This window comes from Octodon degus, unplaced genomic scaffold, assembly GCF_000260255.1.
Source record: "Octodon degus isolate 3935 unplaced genomic scaffold, OctDeg1.0 scaffold00133, whole genome shotgun sequence".
NCBI lineage: Eukaryota > Metazoa > Chordata > Mammalia > Rodentia > Octodontidae > Octodon > Octodon degus.
This window is the reverse complement of record NW_004524709.1, coordinates 2,293,731-2,314,219: the sequence shown is the minus strand read 5'-3', so window position 1 is coordinate 2,314,219 and position 20,489 is coordinate 2,293,731. Positions and strand designations below refer to the sequence as shown.

The window sequence follows — 20,489 nt, the reverse complement described above, 5'->3', positions numbered from 1 at the left end:
AAAAAAGACAAAACAGTAAAACACTTTAAGAGCATAGCATAGCATAGCAAAGCATCATAATAATGTAAGGGACTACCCCAGACACTTCCTTTTGATTAAACACCTACCTAAATCTGCTTACATATATTCAGAAATCAACCCATCCCTTTAACACAAACACAAAGAAAGTTTCTATCTTGACTCCAAAAAGATTTATCATTCACATTTTTCCCTCACTTGGGAAACTAATGGAATATTCTAACTTGGTTTATTTTGCATACCAAAGCACTTGCTCAGATTGGTCTGTTTGTCAATGAAGACTTTAGCAGAAATAACATTTCCAAAAGGCATGAACATCTGCAGAATGTCCTGGTCTCCAAACTCCTGTGGAAGGTGGTAAATAAAGAGGTTTGCCCCCTCTGGACCTAAGAGGAAGAAAAAATTCAGTGTAAGGTATCTGTCAAGTCTTAGTTCCCAGGGCACCTCTTAGGAATGTTTTAACAATATGCAGGTTAAACATTTGGCTTTCTCTTACAGAAAAGTAACAGATGGATAAACGTCAAGAGCTGGCATGTCTTTCAGGAAAGCACTCATCCTTCAGATTTTTCTATTTCCAAAAAGACACTGGCTACACACAGCTTCCTTTACTGGGTCTTTTGTGGGTCCCATGTACTTACTGCATGCCCACATTCATTTGATTCTCTTCATGGGAGTGAAGACGGTAGTAGTGCACAGGATAGGAGCACAGCATCTGTGCATGGGTGTTCTGGGTGACCATGTTTTTCTTACATGTAGCATCTCTTAAAGGAAGAGAGAATGTTCTATGCATTCTAAACAAATTGAAGCAATTTAGAATAACGAATATAGCAGCAGCACTGCTTAGAATTTTTTAATCATTTACCGGTTACCCAGCCAATTTTGATTTCCTGGCTTTCTTAATATAATGTAATAGTCATCTGTTAGAAATGACTGGCAGTTAGTCAGTGCCTGGGAAAGAAAGGTACTTAGATTCTCATAACTGTGATAACAATGATGCCACTGGGAGTTACCCTTGGAAGTGAATGTAGTGGACATACAGCATCTCAGACTCAGCTAAGCTATATTCCTTTCTCTTTATCCATCCTTTGCCAGAAAATACTACAAACAGTGACAGAAAAGAGAAGATTTTCTTAGTTATACTGGATGAAGAGGGAAAGCTCTTTTAAGTTCCCCTGCATTTCATTCTCTGAACTCTCTGTCCATCTGTACAAGAGCTGTCCCAAAGTTAAAAATAAGGAATCCAATTAAGTTGAACAGAGAGTAAGGGCTGGATGTCTGTTGGACATTGTGTGTGAGGAAACAAAGCTCACAGAGCTGGTGAAATAAATTTTGCAACTGGTATGTGGTTCTGCGTCTGGCTTTCACAGGAGAGGGAGCAGGCCTGTCTGTTTGCCCTGTCATGAAGCCCCAGGGGACAGGCTGCAATGGTTTCCCAGAGAGATAGGATGGGTGGCTTTGTGTGAGCTGAAAAATAAAATGGGGATAAGGAACTTCATAAAAATAAATGCACAAACACCTTTGCAAAGAATATCTGAGTTTCTTCTCTTGCTCCCATAAAATCATAGTGTCCCAATGAATGGGGCTTTTGCAAGGAAGACTTTGACACATATGATTGCAACCAGAGATAAACTGTTTCTTCCTTAAAGATATGTGTGAATGAACAGCTTAACACTCTGTATTGGTCACAGATTCTACAGATGGGTCCTTTTTGCATTGCAGAGGAGGCAGCCTGCATTTCAAAGGGACACAGCTATTGGGCTTACTTCATATGAACTGATCAAAAACCAAAATTAGCAATGGATGGCCATGGCCAAGTCTGTATAGGTCAAATCTGGTACTATCAGATTTACTGTTTCTTCTGAATGAAAGATCCAAATGCACAAATGGAGATTAATGTGACCCATTTTGAACTATCAAGTACATCTCTTCTTGAAGCCTGGGAAAATTAACATTTAATGCATAGAACAGTTCACTGGGTATGCTTGAATAACCCTAGATTCTGAATTCTGTACATCTGAAATGTATCTATGCCAGATGGGAGAGCACGAGAATCTGGGGACAGCTAGGCAGAAGGAAGCTTTGCCCTTGTGCTCATTATTTTCCCAGAGAAAAGTCAGTGGCATCTCCTGGTTTGGTGCCGTAGCCCTGTTTTTTTTTTTTTTTTTTTTTTTTCACCAAGAAACTTATTTTTTAAACTCCCAGCTTTTTACTATTAAGATGAAGAAAAGATAACTTCATATGGAAAGCCTCCCCTGTATGCAACTGAAGTGGCCACTGCCTCTCCCCCAGGAGGATGCTGCCTGTGAACTGTCCTTTTCCTCTAAATCTAGAAGTAATAAAACCCTACCCACAAATCACTATTGTATCTAATTTTTCCTACTGTCACTCTAACTTGGGAGAGTTGCTGGTGTTACACTGCTGGTCGCAGCAGGTTGGAGTGTTTATATCTTATACTTTTCACAGAGCATGTGATATAGCATGAAACCCAGGAAGCATCTGCAGGAACAAAGTTGTACCAGACCATCAATGCCTCTGGCTCCTTTTGGGTCCCTGGAAGCCTTAAGTTGTATATGTGTGAGTGACTTGCCCACTCCAATGAAGGAAGATCAGAAGGTATGAGAGTACTCAGAGGATATTTAGGAAGATGAAAAAGGTGCTGAGTCTTCCCACACTTAGATCTTTTGGGATGCTATAACCCTTCAGAAGATTTATTTGGGAAAATGTTAAAACTATTGATAAGACAGACCGGTTCATTTCTGTATGTGCTGGGGAGGGAGGAATCCGTTGTTACCTTTCAGTTCTCTTGAGTAAATGAAGTAGGAAATCCAGCTTGCTGAAAGGATTCATTGCTCTTCCCTCTCCTAGTATAATTTGTCTTTTAGGTTACATTTTACTTAAACTAACAGGTTAAATTTCTTGAGCTACATTAATCAGGCAGGGGCAATAGTTACTTTAACCTATTTTGCAAACCCCTAGCACTTAATCAAAGAAATTGAGGGCAGTAACAAACCACTTAGGAAAAAAAAAAAGATTGTAGGGCCCACTTATACCCCTGAATGTTGTCTTTCAGCCTTGTGCCTTCTTGGTGACACAAGCTACATAGTTTGCTCTAAGGCCTTGCTCGGTAATGGAGAGGTGAGCAACATTCTGTAAAAGCATACAAGGTCTCAGCTTGAGCACATTATCTCACAGGAGCTTTCCTGCCACCCTCATTTGTCACCCTAATAGTCAGACCCTTGGAGAAGGACTCAGTAACACTGGTGGGAGGGCCTGGGGTGGTAAAGATGCCAGCCAGTCCCTTCACATGCCTGGTGAATCACAGTAGGCTGAACAGTTGCATATTAAAAGAACCTGCAATAACAATCACAACTGAGAGTAAAGAGAAAGCTGAAATGATAAAAAACCCCCAGATTTTCACATACCTTTCATTTTTAATGATCTCTATGTTGTTTATCAAAAGAAAAAAATGAATATCTCTTAAGCTGTGTTCTCTTAATTTTCAAAGGAAAATGATTCTTATACCACATCATGCTTTAAGTTAAGAATATTCAGACAAAAGCAGTTTCGAACTTTTGGGTGAGGGCGAAGGAAAAGGAAACTTTGGAAATCTTCATTAGTTTTCTATTTTAGCTTCCCTCTCACATTCTAAATAAGTCAGGAAAAATAGCTTGTCATTGATTTTGCTTTAAAACAACTTAAATTAAGGAAAAAGGAATCAAAAGGAATGATGACAAACTATATTTAGATTACGTTATTAACCATTTTATAATTGGCTTTAACTCATCTTCAGCATTAACTTCCTGCAGTGCATTTGCCCTTGGCAGGGAAGCAAGGCAGTCAGTCACTTGCTTCCCCAGAAGACCCTCAATGAAATCAAGGCCAAGTGGATCGGAAGGGTGGATTTCTTCACTAGCTTGAGGCGTGTGGGCTACTAAGGCAGCCACAAAGCACAGGGTGAACGGACTCCTGGGGAATGCAGGAAGGAGCATGCGCAGCCTGCATAAGCCTTCTGCTAAGAATAGTCTGCATTAAGGGAGAAACTCCTGGTCCATGCTCATTGGGAGAGGGAGCGTCCTCATAAATTCCTTACAGTAGCAACTAATAAATGCATGTGGAGGTATGACATGAGAATTTCAGCTTAATAGCTGAATGAAAAATTAAAAAATGCACAGGAGAGAAGCTTAAAGTTTTGAAAACATGAACACTAGATATAGAACAACTGACTTCTCTTACGACATGGGTTCAATTCAGCATTTTCTAAGTGTGCTTTAAAGGCAAATGTGGGTAGAGATGGCCCTGCCTGGCCCTGGTGTGGGGGCCCAGGGCAGGCACATACCTTCCTTTTGGCTGCCTGCAGCACTCTGCTGTTGCAGCAGGCTCTGGCTGTACAGAGTGGGCAGCGCAGCTGCTGCGTACTGCTGAATTCCTGAGTAGGCCTGGGTGAGGGCGTCCATGGTGCCAGCTGTGCCATTCGTCAAGCCTGTGGCGCCAAGTCCTCCATTCAGAGCCGCCATACCTGAGAGCATTTGAGCAACTTTACAAAAAACCCAACAATAGAGAAGAGAAATAGCACTTATTCATTAGTGCTTTCCAAAGGAAGTTAGAGAATCATTTGACACAAGTACAACAGCAAGTGCATGCAGCTAGCACACCAAGTAAACCAACAGAAAATCAAAATAAAACCATGAGGAAACAATCAAAATAATGGGAAAAAGACCCAAGTAGTGACAGTCTTCACTCCCGAGGCCAGTAATCAAAACTCACAGAGGCACTACAGTAGACAGAGGCACTACAGTAGACGGTTCATCTTAATTTCATGCAGCGTGCTGCTGGCAAGTACCACTGTTACCTTTTTGAAATAAAAGCCTTCTGCTTCTTAGAATTTAGAATCATGAGTGGCAGAGGCCTGTGACATCTGTACACTGAAATCCATCGACTAGGCTCTTTGAGGAGCCATGAGATGGCTCAAGGGGGTAAGGAGGCAAGATAAAATACTACTTTCCCCCCCTCAAGCTGTCAGATGAAGAAATGGAAGAGCAGACAAGTTCTGTACTCCAAGAACTAGTGAGTCAGCATGTTATTAACGGTTTTTCCTAAACAGATGAAAGATGCTGTCAGGGACGAGGGCCATAGGAAAAAACAGCTTAGATGATTTAAAAACTAAAGAATGGGAGTAAATGTGAACACTTTCCATAACTGCAGAGAACTCAAGCTACTTATTCCAGGCAAAGGATAGAAAGTGAATGGCATGGACTTAGCAGTCGATACTTATTATATACCTATATGCACCCACAGGTATATTAAGCAGTTTGGGTAACAGGTTTGAGCCAGTGAAAAGGCTTCACTTCTTCCAACCAGTTACAGTGACACTGTCTGTGTGCTGGATCCAGGCTATTAATTGATGTTGATGAGTTAGTTGCTCTCTTGATTTTGTCCTTGTATCCTGGCCATTCTATTGTGGTTACTGATTGTGTCACATTTTCCCTGAGAATTGAGTAAAGCAAGCAGGGCTTCTTAGAATGTTAAATTTTCATGTAAATGCAGGAAATAGAAGTAGTAACATCACAATTACTTTTGGTTTCCTTTATGATTAAAAAGGGTTCTAAAAGATTTGTTTCTCAGAAAAACAACATTAATGAAAATCTTGATGGGATTATGGTTATTGACTAGAGGTATTAAAATAGCAAAAATGACTGAAGAAAATTGTAAGGAGTCTAATGAGAATAGAGTATAGCTAAGATAAGGATGCTTGAAAATTATACAATGGAATCAAATAGATTCATCTTAACACTCCTGTCACTGTTGCTGCTTGCCATCCACAGGAAATAGAGGAGGTAGGACATGTCCTATTTCCTCCATATGTGTTTCTCTTATCTTGCTAACTTCATCTCTTAGATTAAAAGGTCAATATGCAAGATATAAATTAAACCATGGGTTACTGGTAGAAGGCTTTCACAGTGCCTCTGGGCTAGGATTCCTGCGGTAGCTTGAGACAGAGCTAGGCCACAGGGGCTGATTCAGAGAACACCATCCTCTGAGAGGGATAGGCATGTTGGTGAAGCAGGTTTGAAGGGCCTGAGAATGGGGTAACAGTCCACTAATAAAAGTGGTTTGAAGGAGACCCAACGAGTATGAGTAAGCCCAAAGGCACTGCTGTTTCTGCTTACAGTTTTTACTATGAAGGAGTCTATTTTTTTTCTTTTTGGTCATCAAATAATCATTTAAACTTAGAAATAGTATGTGCTGCTTATTACTCTAACAATTCCTTAGACACCAGTTGATCACATTTACCTCACCATCTCCTTTCCTCCATTCCTGTTATAGCTGCTAAAGGGCTGGGGAATAATTACTCTTTTTCCTCCTTTAGTCTTATTGCATCCTCACTTCCCAGTATTTGTGTGATACAAAGAATTGTCCATGTTCCTTTTTGAGAGAAGTGACATGGCAAAGGAGGAGGTCCTGCAGAGAAGCTCTCCTGCTTACTTGTGCCAGGCTGTCAACAGGTATGAGAGATGCAGGAGTGCAGGTCTTGTGCTCAGCCCTCTGGAAACTAGATTCCTGTGTGGGAACAACTGCTAACAGCAAAGTGAACAACGTCTTGCCACTCTGCTTATGTCTCAAGGTGTGTGTTTCTCTTTGGTTTATGTGGCAGCCTACGGAGCTCTGGGGTAGCACAGCTGAATGTCTTGGCTCTGTTATGTTGAACAGTGGAGCTCTGAATCCCCCTACCACTGAATGGGCAAGACTGTCACAGCTCCGTGTCTTGTCAGGTGAAGGCCTTGGAGTTTTCAAGCTTTGTAGCTTAAGCCCCACCAAAGTGTCTTCTTGCAGTCTGTACGCTCTGCCCCTCATCTTCTCTAGGAGGCCTCTGTAGTGCTCACTGGTACGTGGCCTTCCTTCTGTCCTTCCTTCCATTGGTGGCATTTTCTATTATCCAGGTTAGGAGGATTATCTTTTAAAGAAAGTCTTTCCCGTTTCCTCAGTTTTTTTTTCCTCTCAAAGCAGAAACAAAATGGAATTTTATGTCCCCAAAGTACAGCATCAGAGGGCTCTAGGTCCCAGTGGTTGGCTGTGTTTTCAGGGAGGTTCAGCTTTCTGAAGGGTTGTTTGCTCCTGTTGCAGCTGTGGGAGATGCTGTGGCTGGCCTCTTGTGCCCTGGGAAGGGGAGGGAAGCGGCAGAGGGGGCCTCAAGTGGGTGGGATGTGTGTGCCAAAGGGGGCTAGTCAGGATCCATGTAAAGGTGAGGGGGGTCTGGCCTTTCCACCCCAGCCCTTGCCTCTTCTATAGTACTACCCTCTTTAGAAAAAAAGTAAAGGCACAAATTCTAAGAAAGGAGAGTGCATTGAGAATACTGAAGCCCAAAATTTACCATGGAAAATTGGGGTGGGGGTTGTTTGTAAAACGCAGGGTAGAAAGGATAATAAATACATGGCAGAACTTGAGGAAACATCAAAGGAAGATTTTAACTTTGAAAGTAATTTGTGTGAATTACCTGATGGATGTTATTGCATATTAAATAATCACTGTATCAAAGATAACACTTGGCAACTTAGCTGCTAGTATCTAATTACTTTTAAAAGTCTTGGACAATAGAAAAAGGGGTGAGTCAAGCTGAATAAAATGTTTCACATAAAAGAACAGGGCTTTTCTTTGAATAGCCCAAATGGATTGACCATTTCCTCCCATTTCGTCTAAAATCTTATGTGAGCTATTTTGGTGAGGAAGGCAGGAATAATGTGATAGGTGTGACAAACTTTTGCAAGGGAAGTCCTTGTAACTGGTCTGTCAAAACAGTTGTTAAACAGCCTGCATAGGTGCTTTACCCTGAATTGTTCTCTGAAGGCCTTCAACTTTACAGACCAAAAAGCTGTAAGGTTATTCTGTAAATCTGTTAAAATGACATACACAGACCTAGCCATAAATATAAGCATAAACTTTCTTAGTGACCACTATGGAGTTGGTTCTGAAAAGTAGTATCAGTGGTAGTGTACCTTAATCAGACTATGTTTATTTGCATACCAGTCTGCTAGGTTTTATACCAATTGATGAAAATAAGCAATGTAATAGTATGTTCTAATAGATTTGTAAGCTATTTCCTGGGATAAGTTCTGCTTTGTATATATGATGCATGTCATTCTAAGCTATAAGTTATTAAGTTAAAACCTTATATACTTGTTTCTTTTTTTCTTTCTTCTTCCAATTTTACATCCATATATTTGGTAATATGAATAACTAGTTGAAAGAGAATGTTGTGTATTAAAATAAATGCCATGAAATTCTTATTACTTTACTATGTGAAATTCTGTACAACTTGTAATTTTTTCTGTTTTAATTCTAATCTCTACTCTCCTTAAAAATAAAAATAAAGGTATAAATCTGCAAAAAAAAAAAACAAACAAACAAAAAAACCCTAAGCATAAGATGTCTGGCTCTAGGGGAGAGAAAAAATATGAATACAATTAGTGGCACTTTCATGTATGTCTGTGTTAAGGTTTCAAATAGGCATTGTGCATACTTATGCAACTTAAGTCCATACATTTTAGCAAGTTCTAAGAACAGAGATTAAAACAGTGATTTCAGTTGTTGAAATGCAGATGAAGAATGACAAGGTACACTACTGTGCCCACAGCATCTTCTTTTATCTTTACATACAATAGTTTTATAAACACTCTTCACCAGGCATTTGGGACTGGTTATGTTCAAAGAATTATAGTTTTAAGTGGTACGTGGCAAGCTGTTGGGAAGAACTACGCAGTAGTATATTTGGAAGAAATATACCAGGAAAAATAAGGATGTTACTTACATTTAAGCATACCAAGTCAGGCACAAACTTGGGTTGACATAAATAAAGTTTTTTCTTCATTTTAGTTCAGATATTAATCTATAAAATTGTATCTAGGAGACCCTTAAAAAATCCAGAGGTGAAAGCCCTGAATTACTTATGATCCTTCTTCTGATCTCCCTGATTTCTGCTTTTTAAGAGAGCTGTCTATTTTGAAAGCCTCTTCAGTATTGTATTAGGGAAGAAAAACGGCATCCAGCTCATTTTAATCTAGCTCTGTATCTACAAACCTGAGATTCCCTTTCAGGAGAAATGGGCCTCCCCTAGAAAGGAAGAGGACCAAATCTAGGGTAAGGAAGTCATCTGCCTACTTTCTTGTTTCTTTGTACATTAAAAGACTTGCTTAAATTTAAAAAGAAAAGCAACAACAAAATTTTATACTTCTTGGGATATCAAGTAATGGTTCATTAGATAGAAAAGAACAAAAATTTGGAAGCTACGGTCAACTATTTTAAATGCTAACTCTATCTGCATAGCCATTTTTATTAATTTTTTCAAGAGTTGTCCAGAATTCAGGTAGCATTATCAGTTCTATTGAGGAAGAATGATTTGAAAGAGGATGCTCTCTTCTAGCAGGCTTTCTCTTGATATTTGAGACAAACAGCAAATATTAGCTCCAAGTCAATTTTGAGATGGTAACAGAGCTCTGTATTAGTAACACTTATCAAATGAGAAGCAATGTGTTTTCATTTGTGTATAATTTTTGCTATAATTAAACATTTTCTGGGTTCATCCTGATTGGTAGGGGTTATATGAAACTAGAATTTTTTTCTTAGTTTCCTATAAACTATGAATTTAAAGAAGCAGAGCAATTTAAACCTGTTGTCCTTGCCAGAGCAAATTTGATATAACGTAACACCCCACAGAAGAACTAGTTATGGTTTCTCTAACATTCCACAAAATCCCTCTGTGGTCTTCATGATTATGATGGAAAAAACCAGAAACACACAACAGAATAGAGTGGGGAGAGGAGCAGGACATGGACAAGAAGACAGACACAGAGCAGTCATGAGCACGTGCTGAGGAGGACAACCATTCCCACTGGCCTGTTACTCTGCAGACCAAGGACAGGCGGGCGATCAAATCAAAGTCCTTGTTTGGGGGAACTAGGTCCTGGGGCAAGAGAAGCAGCATGAGGGGATGTGGGTGAACACATACGTCCTCAACCTAGGTGAAGGACATGTGGGCTGGTGCTTCTGCAGAACAAGGTCAAAAGAGGAGCCGTACCAGAAGCTGGAGTCAAGGCAGTGAGGCTCCTATTTGTCTGCTGGAAAATGTAAAAGCTGGAGGCAGTTTTAATTGGAATAACACATTTAACTTCCACATGGTTAGCATCAGTCACATACTATATGCTAATCAAGATACATTATTTTTGGAAGGAAAACAATTGTATTTTTCTTATGATTGGATAAAACTTAGTGTAAGTTTTTTCTCAGAACAATCGAATACAAGAATTTAATCCTGAAAATTTCCTACTTCTAAACACAATTTACTCTTCTTACTAGGATTATACACGTTAATTTCTATTTGGATGAGTCTTAGGTTTTTATTTTTTAAGTTTTATTTTTAACCAAATAAATTGCAAGGTATTCTTTCTGAACTTTGAAAGTATAAACTTGTCTTTGGCTTTTAAAAGAAGTTTACAAATTGAATCGTGGCCTTTAAAGTAGGGTAAATAGTGAGGATACCTTCATTAAAAAATAAACAAGAGATGTTAGGTGGGCTGGGCTATGTGGTATATAACTGGGCTCAAAACCTAGAAATTGATTGTCTGCTCTTAGGCAACCAGGGCAACTGAATGGAAACACAGACAAAATAGGTGTCTTCTCAGGGCTGAGGATCAGTTCCTCCAGCCCTAGATCCTACATCAAGCACAGGTCTAAACAGAACTTATTCTTAGGCCTGGCTACTGTTCTTCATGTGTATTTAAAATGACAGGAGCAAGTGTAGGTTGACTGTATAAGATAGATCCTGTAGTTCTTTGGTGAGCCCCTGTGTTTCAGAACAAAGTATAATATGGTAATCTATTCGCCTCAAAACCTACTTCACCCCACTAGTAGAATGATACTTTTCAGAAGACACTGCTACTAAAGATTCCCAATGATGCTCTCTCCAGAAGCACCTCCTTTCCACTTAGTTTCATTTCCTTCTTTCCCAGGTCTCATTTGCTCCACTCTACAATTGTCAAGTCTTTAAGCTCATCTGACCCAGAACTTTCAGTTTCCAAATGGAGACTCAGAACCCCAGAGCGGGAGCAGTGAGTCACCTGAGCTCTTACAGTTAATTTGGATCATGCCACTGACATCTACTCCATTAGCTCTTCTATTTTAATATACTTCCTTGCAGCAGGAAGAGAAAACCAAATTCCTTGAAACCTGAAAATATCTGTCAACCCTGGCAAACTATGGATGACTTGAAAAGAGTTGGGAGGTGGTAAGTGGTTGAGTATTTTTGAGGCAAAGTGAGTGGACAGAATCTGCTTATCATAGCATGTGCTCCTCCATCCCAAGTTTTAGTTCTCCCCATTCCATGTCCTTTTTAGGTCATTTCTGGTTGACCATTTTCTGTGGAGAATTTGGGGGAAGGCTGTCCACCAGAGCAGCAAATACTCACTGTTTATGGTACCTGCTAGTGCATTAATATTATTCAGTCCAACAGTGGCTCCAGCCAGTCCTTGCAGAGTCCCAAGAGAGGTCAAGGAATTCATGGCTGCACCAGCAGTGGAGTTGGGGGTTGAAGCAGCCACTGAAAAACAAGGCAGAAAAGGGAGAGAGAAAACACAAGATGAGTGAAAGTCAACTGGACTGAAAAACAATCTGTTGTCATTTAGTCACTGGAAGCCCGCATTCTTCCCTTGTGTTTGTGTGGATGTATGTATGGGATCACACTTAGCCATGACCATTCTGATGAAGGCAATCATCATTAGTGGCCTGGGGATTCGAACCCCAGCACCATATACACACACATGCACACATCATTAGAGCTGGCTTTCCAGTGTTGAATGTGTTCACTGCTGGTTAGTAGGGGACTTTTGTGAGTGGGAGGGCTGCCACTGTGCACAATACATCATTAGCCCTAGGGTAGGAGACTCTCAGTCCTCTGAGCCACTGTGCCATCCGGGCTGAAAAGTTACTGCACCAGAAGGGGTAGAGGTTGGGAAATAAGAGAATTTTTGGCTTTCTTTTCATTTCTGCTTTACATGTAGCATTCTCAGGTGTTACAAAAAAAGTCATGTGGCTTTTTGTTTTTTTTTAATTTTTTTTTATTTGAGAGAGAGAGAGAGAGAGAGAGAGAGAGAGAGAGAGAGAGAGAGTGTGGTGTGTGTGTGTGGCCAGCTCAGCCCACCAGGGGGCGGGGCTGGCTGGCATGTGGTGCTGGGGGATTGAACCGTGGTCCCTGATGCTTTGCTAAGCTTGTTCTAAGTAGGTGCTTTAGACCACTGAGCCATCTCTCCAGCCCCATGTGGCTTTTTGAATTTGACAAAACTTTAGTACCTAGATGGCATTATTAAGAGTGGTAATGAGATAAAACCATTTTGGTACAAATCCTTTCCTCTTTCTATTCCTCTATAAAAAAGTAACAGCTTTAGTGGGATATGAATTCACATGATATAAAATTTTTGAAGTAAACCCACAAAACTCAGTGGTTCTCAAAAATGTACTTAGAGTTGTATAATCCTGTTTAATTTTAGATTATTTTTATTGCTGTCAAAGAAATGCATGGCCATTAGCACTTACTCTCAATTTTCCCATCCCTCTCCATATCTCCTAATCTACTTTCTGTGTTTATGGATTTGCCTAAATTTGATGTTTAATAGTTTTACTTTGAATGTTTTCAGGGTTAACCCATGTGTTACGGCAATAGTTCATTCCTTTTTATTGCTGAATAATGTTCTATTATATAGATGTATAGATAGCATTGCATTTTCTTTATACATCCATTCCATCTTTGAGCTATTACAAATAATGATAACATGAACATTTGGGTACAAGTTTTTATGCAGACATAATTTTTAATTCTCTTTTTTTTGAGGTCTTGCTTTGCAGTGCAGCTGGCCTTGAACTCAGTGTGTAGGCCCAGGTGTCCTCAAACTCATGGTGATCTTCCTGCCTCAGCCTCTCAAGTGCTAGGATTACAGGTGTGTGCCACCTGTCATCTTTAATTCTGTTGAGTATATACTTAGGAATGGGATCCCTGGGTCATATGATAAATCTATACTTAATACTTTGAGGAACTGCTTGATGTTTTTCAAACTGGCTTACCAAGTGTGTTTTTCCCAAAATGGTTTTCAAAGTCACTCTTTTGTATATATGATTGCTTCTTTAATACTTCAAGTATTTTACACTCATATGGCTCTATAATCTGATCCTTTCTCCACACAATATTTCATTCTATTATGTTGATGAAGATAAAGGCTGAACTTGATTCTGAATGCTACTGAAAGAAGCACCTAAGTCCATTTTTAGCTGTACAATCCTGAGTATGTGGATTTCCTTTCCATCCAGGACAGCCAGGAACTCTGTCCTCAGAGCCACATAGCACTGCACCTTTTGTGTTATGCCAAGTTAAATTCCTAAAACATTATTTTTTAAATTTGTCTAATTTCTATTCATGTATGGCATTGGCTTCTGACACCTTTTTCTGTCTTTGAAAAAAAAATTAAATGGCAGTTATATGTAATCCAGTCAGATGTTTCTAGTCCTCTTGAATCACGAGGCTTTTGAAACAGGCACAAAGCAGAGACAATAGGAAAACAAAAATCCTATAAAACCACATCCAGATTCTGGAATGTTTAAGAACCAGCCTATACTCTCTTTGGATATGTATTTTAAGATACAGATATCATACCTTACATCATCCATCCATCTACCCCCCCCCACCCGCCCATTCAGTATGCCGTCCTAAAAATTATGGAATTTGGTTATAAAACCCTAAATCCAGTGAATTTTATCATTATTATTATAGATATAATACTAACAGTAATTAAAATACTTGGTTTCACAGTTGAAGTAAGTTGGAAGACAAATGTGTGGTATTATGCGTAACTAAGACTGAGATAGAAAATATGAGAGGTTACATAGAATAGATTTAACGTAAGTCTTTTTCTTGAGGGAAAAAAAGAGAATGGAGATAAGGTGATGTAAGAAGAGCTAATGACCAAGAATTTTTTGAGAACTGACCAAAGACAAAATAAAAATCCATTATGCTTAGGCATTCCAGTGAATTTTAAGAAAGGAAAATAAAAACAAATCTATAATTTTATTCACTACAATAAAAAAATGCAAAACACCAAAAATGAGAAAAGTTCTTTAAAACAGCCAGACAGGGGAAAAATACCATCAAAGGGACACAATTAGATATCTCAATGGTAATACTGGAACCAGAGGGCAGTAAAATGTACTAACAAATAAATGTCAACCCAGCATCCAACAAAAATTAATTTTATTTTTGATATTTCTACAGATAGGATAAACCGAACTGCATATATTGCAGGTTAATAATTAGCTTCTCTTCTGGAGGGTTAACAACCTAAGTTAGGAGATCAAAATTTGGAGAAAAGGAAGGGCTGCATGATTAGCCAACATTTTGGCCCTAGCCTTTCAAGGTCAGTGAGGACTCGGGACATAGGAGAACCTGTACTGTAACAACATGTAACTCAGTTGTGCTCCAAATTTTCTGATCAAGAAGATTATGGAGCCACAGAGAAATGTGTTCGAGGATCTAAAGTGAGCCTGGGGAGAGTTACATGGAGAGAAAAAACATTTTCTCAAGCTTTCACAGAGAGCAAATTGGTCAAGCAATGGCCGTGACTCATCCTCATGTCAGACACTGACAAAAGGATGCACAAAAGATGGTGGTACAGGGCTACAGGATAAATCCTGAGAGTACTTGGCTGACCTTATCAGATACATTTCTGGGTATATAGGTCTTGCTATATCTTGGTCTTAACTATCCAGTAGAAAAGTATAAAAATGAGGTATATAAAGTAAATCCATATTAATACAATGAGCTGTAAAAGGCTCAAGTCAATAACTTCTGACAATAACCCACTAATATTATAGACTGCTAGACAGTGTTAGATGTTCAGTTGAATTCAAACACTTATAGTATTAAGATGCCAATAGAATATTCACCTCTGACAGAACAAAAAAATAAAAAAATAAATAAAAATAAAAAAAAAGAAGGAAAAAAATGGAAAGAAGCAGTCAATGCTCTAATTAGCTTCATCTCCTTTTGTTCAATTGTTTGTACTTTTTCTTTTCTTAATTTCTTATACATTGCTCCAGTTTTTTCTTCTTCCAATTTTCTGTGTATATATCTGGTAATATGAATAGCTGGTTGTAAGATAATACCATGTATTACAACAAATACTGTGAAATTCATATTACTTTGTTAAGTAAAATTCTGTATGAGTTGTCAAAAAATAAATAAAAAAAGAAAAAATTATTTTATGAGCTGTTTTGCTCACCAAATTCAACTATATTTAATATTTTCTTAAACATATATCCAGTGAATTTTATCATTACTATGCTTTTCATATGTAAAACTTTGCCTGATCATTTTTAATAATCAGTTGCTGTTTCTTTAAATCCTTTTAAATTTCTGTAAACATATTAAATGTATTTCCTTTCTTTATGTGCTAGTAGTTTCAATATCTGAGATCTTGGCAGACCTAGATATGTTGTCTCTATCTCTGTGGCTTCTCTTGGTTTTAGATTTACCTGTGTATTTTTTGACTGTGAACTTAACTGCCTTAGACCATTATTTCTGAAAAGTCTTTGAAGCCTGGATGGAAAACGGTCCTGTCAGAGACAGGTTTAAATAGCTTCAGGATTTCTGATCATTCAGACAGTGTAAAGTTTAGTTGCAAGCTCAGGTGAGGGTTTGTTTATTGTTACAAATTCTCAGAGACATTCTCATATCTTCAGTCAACACTAAGTTAGGAGTCAAGCATTTTTCTTTATAGTTCATGAAGGGAAATATTTCTTGTTTGTCTTATACTAACACTTTAGCCTTTTACAGTCTCAACTTCTATGGGGATGGTCTCCTCTATTACTGTAGATTCCTCAGGTGGGCTCTGGGCTTCCTTATATTCCACAGGTACTGAGAAGCTTTGAGAAGTGATGTCCAAGTTCATCTGATTCACCAAATATCCTTAAGATGAAAGCCACTTTCAGTGTGATTACTCCTGAGTCCTGTCTTTTTATGTATTACTGATTTCTGAGCATTCTACTAATTTACTAATTATTAATGTAACTAAAATATTTAATCAATAACCAGACATATTAGTCTTTTAAGATGCGAATGGACCTTACTACTTAGTTCACTTAAATGTACAGAAACAGAAGTTCTCTCTTTGCTCACACCTGATATATTTCCCTTGAAGACTATTTCTGATCCTTGTATATGAAAGTCCTTCCCTAAATGCTGTGCCCATGAGTATGGGGATAGAAAGGTATATCTAATACATGTTTGGATTTGGAACCACCCATAAAACTCTGAAAAATTTGTAACAGTTTTAGGTGACACCAGGGAAGCACTGCTAGTATGGCAGTATAATAGTATCTGTGGACCCTCTCTCCAGGGAAACAACTATAATTGGTGAAAATATAAAATTCAGTGATTTAAAGCCTTGAAAATTGTCTAAGTACATGTACAAATGAAACATTTTTTCTTAAGAAAACTTGACAACTCTCAGTAAGAACAGAGAAAAACTGTGACATCTAAACCATAACCACAGCTGGCTCCTTTCTCGGCTACCACCTCTTCCCTGATTTCCAAAGTTGAGTATAAAGGAAGCAATATGTCCATACTAAGTGGGTTGGCCAAGAAGAAGGGTTTATTTTTCCTCCAAGCTCCAAATCCAGGGCTGTGACATAAAAGCTCTATTTCAAGTCAAGAAATATGGTGGCTTCTGTGTACATGTGGGGGAGATGAAGTATTGGCCCCATTCACTGTCACCCCCATTCCATTTATTGGCTGGAGGTTTTCTGTGGGGAAAGCCATGCCAAAGACCAGGTATTATTCTGTACAACCCTCTTGTAGAGAAGGAGTGTTATTCAAAAGAAAGCAGGCTGCTGTCTCAGCGGCAGTTCTGGAGCAGTGACAAATCTGTAGGTGAGATAGGCTGACTGTAAGAATGCAAAGCTTCAATACCTTTTCCAAGAGGAATGCATTTGTTTGGAACAGAAGGTGGGAAAGTTCAAGCCTAAAAACATAAAACTTTTGGTGGGAAGCAAGTAGGATAAGGCTAATAGTCCATGATGCCATAGTACTGAAAGTTTAACAGAGAGAATCTAATGTTTGCTAGGATCTGGGAAAGCCTCAGATTAGCTCAAGGTTTGCTCCTACAAAAAGGCCTGATTTTAATCAGATCAGATCACAGAGGTGGTGTAGGCCATAGGGCTAAAAGCAATAGACCCAGCAACTAGAAATTAGTGGAGACTGAAAGTTTTGTGCGATGACATTAGACAGAGATCACCCAGAAAATTAAACAAACAAACAAACAAACAAACAAACAAACAAACAAACAGAAAGTCAGCCAAAAGGCAAAAAGTTATTTGGAAGAATGATGCCACTGAAAAAATGAACAGGCTGTCACTCAGCCTAGGGCTTCCTTCTGATGACCAACAGATGAACAGATGCACAAAGTCACGAACAAACCTCACTGAACTAGTCTTGCTAAGTTCCCAAGCAAATAAAGAAAGAACTTGTAGAAAGGGGGGTGTGGAGTAGATGAGGAAGATAAATATCCAGAATTGTTACAATACATTATCTAAAACATCCAGTTAACAAAACATAATGAACACTAAGAAACAAAAGTGTGACCCATACATAAGAAAAGAGTGGACAACCGAAAGTGTTTTTGAGAGGGTCCAGATATTAGACCTGGCACAGAAAGACATCAAAGCAACTATTACAAATACATTCACAGAACTAAAGGGAAGTATACTTAAAGGTATGACGGGAATATTCTGTCAAAGAACAACAACAGAAACAGAAATTGTGGAGATGAGAAGTAAAGAATGACATGTAACATTCTTAAGGCTTCAGAGCAACTCTGAGTGGGCAGACTGAGTGAATTTAAAGAAATAATGGTAAGTGTTAACACTCTGAAGAACAGAGTGAAAAATGTAAGCTCAGAATATGGCACACCACTAAGCACAGTAACATACACATAAAAAGCCTAGAAAATATCCAAAGAGATAATGGCTAGTTATTTCCCCAATTTGATGAAAAACATTAATTGACAGAAAACCAGCAACACCCAAATAGGATAAGCACAAAGATAACTATAGCTACATATATAATAGTAAATGTATAATTGGATTTCCCCTCTTAATTAAAAATCAGTTGACCAAATAATTGTACTCTGGATTATGTTACACAATAAAATATATTTGACAATAATAGCACAAAGGAGGTAGACGGAAGGAAAATTATATTGAAGTAGGGAAATCATACAAGATGGTAGCTTCTGCAAATCAGAAGGTTAAAAATGGAGTTGGTGAGCAAACATGTACTTTTCAGTTGTTTTAGAAGACATAGATTATTGTAGTAGTGATAACATATTGTTGGGTTCTTAACATACATACACGTTATGTTTACATAAACACAATAGTACTTTGATTCATGAACACTTCTGTTTCACAATTTGGTTGTCAAACAAAATTGACTTTTTTTCTACTCATAAACTCCAACAAATCTAGTGACAAATGGAAATGTGGCCATCTACCTCAGAAAAAATCGTAAAACTAGTTCATGAACTGATGTACCACTGTAACAGCATAAAAGTGTTGGAAGGAAAAGAATGAAACAGAAGAAAAATTTATTATACTTAAGGATATAAAACTGAAGTGGCCTGCTGAATATGATCTACATTATAACCCCTAGAATAACTGAGGATATATACTTAAAAATACTGAAGAAACAAATTTAAATGTTATCCTTGAAAGTAATCACTTAATGTAAATTAAAAGCATAAAGACTAGTGCAACAAACAGAAAACAAAAATTAGACATATTACAATGGTACTTATATACTCATGTTTATATCAGCACAGTTCATCATAGCTAAATCTTGGAATCAGCCTATATGCCCATCAATAGATAAATGGATAAACAAAATGTGTTTTTCCTATGCCATAATAAAAGGTGAACTTGAGTCATTTGTGGGAGAATGGATGAACCTTGAGACCATAATGTTAAGTGAGATAATCAAACATACAAGCTTTAGTATCATGTAAATTATTTTGTATGAGAAGCCTAAAGTATACATTATTTATAAAAAAGATAATTGGAAGTAGGGAGACAGATCTTAATAGGAATGGGATCAAAAAAGGAATCAAGATGTATTATGGATGTGGACCAACTCCCACAAGCAGTGTAGACATTTTGTACTGCAAATATGCACCAGTAAAAGGAAACCAAAGGTGAAATGGCAGAAGAAAGGTTTGTACTAATATTTTTTAGACAAGGTATCATGTCTACATCTTGTCCTCTGAATAACTACTATGAAGACAACAATATGCAATGTATTAATTATTGTAACTGTCATAGTAACCTGTTTTGAAACTGTTTCACTGCTATTTTTTCCTCATTAAAATTAATAAAAGATAAATAGGTATTATACCAACCACTGTTAATCAGCTATTCTTGTTTTGAAAATCTGTAACATAGGTATTGTTTTATGTTACCGTTTCTATCTTTGTTTCTGATTTTTGTACTTTTGTTTTTTACTTTTCAAAATAAAATTAATCTAAAAACAAAAAAAACAAAAAAACCAAAGGTCAAATGGCAGGCTTTAACTAAAAGGCAGGTGTTATTAGATTGTGTTTAACAAAAAGCCAAAAGTGAGACCTACTTATGCTGATTAAGGAGACATAAGATTGAATGATACAACCAAGTTGAAAATCAGATGCTCTTCAACTTATGATGCGATTATGTTCTCTAAGCTCCTGGCAGATAGAAAACATTTCAAGTGAATACATTTGCACACCTAGCCCACCAAGCTTTCTGGCTTAGCAACACAGAAACTGGGCTCCACATTATTACCACATGGCTGGCCGGCCACTGTGGCCGACTGCTGCTGCTCAGCTCACTGAGAGTATTTAGCACATATTACAAGCTAGGAAAAGATCAAAGCTAAACATGTGAAATTTCTTATCATTTTCAAACTGTTGTAAAGGGAACACTGTAAATCTATACAGGACAAAAATGTATGCCATGCCAACAGCAACCATGAGGTGCTAGATTGGCTATGACACTAATTAGACTTTATAACAATGTAAGGGAAAAAAATGGATTAAATTCTCACATTGCAAAGAACTTAATCTGCTGTCACTTAATTTTCTGAAAACCTACATTTCATTAGGACAAAAAATTACAAGGACTTTGCCTCAGATACTTCATTCAGATCTAAGGGAAAGAAATGGGAAACAACAAGTTGAAGAGATGAGATGTTATACAACACAGAATGTGAATAGGAAGCAAATCAAGATGAGTTACAGAGAGGAGAAAATTGAACTGGATTATTCGAGCAACATGTATAAGTTCCTGTTTATGTTAGAAAGGCTTTGAACTTGGCTGCCACTCACAGCAGTGGGGAGGAATAAGTTATCACAGCACAA

At 38.0% G+C, this 20,489-nt stretch overlaps 1 protein-coding gene across 11 annotated transcripts in view; it reads right to left on the bottom strand.

Annotated features, from left to right (window-relative positions):
• Celf2 (CUGBP Elav-like family member 2) overlaps positions 1 to 20,489 on the bottom strand; it is a 598,848-nt gene that overhangs the window by 7,972 nt on the left and 570,387 nt on the right. For 5 of the 11 annotated variants that reach the window (XM_023701316.1, XM_023701320.1, XM_023701317.1 and 2 more), the window contains 3 exons: positions 11,486 to 11,605; positions 4,355 to 4,552; positions 261 to 404 (listed from right to left, as the gene is read on the bottom strand). In XM_023701316.1, coding sequence (XP_023557084.1) covers positions 261 to 404; positions 4,355 to 4,552; positions 11,486 to 11,605 — 462 coding nt within the window. Of the gene's footprint in view, positions 1 to 260; positions 405 to 4,354; positions 4,553 to 11,473; positions 11,606 to 20,489 lie in introns of all 11 variants that reach the window. The other 6 variants (XM_004641263.2, XM_023701318.1, XM_004641266.2 and 3 more) reach the window with 2 other exon arrangements.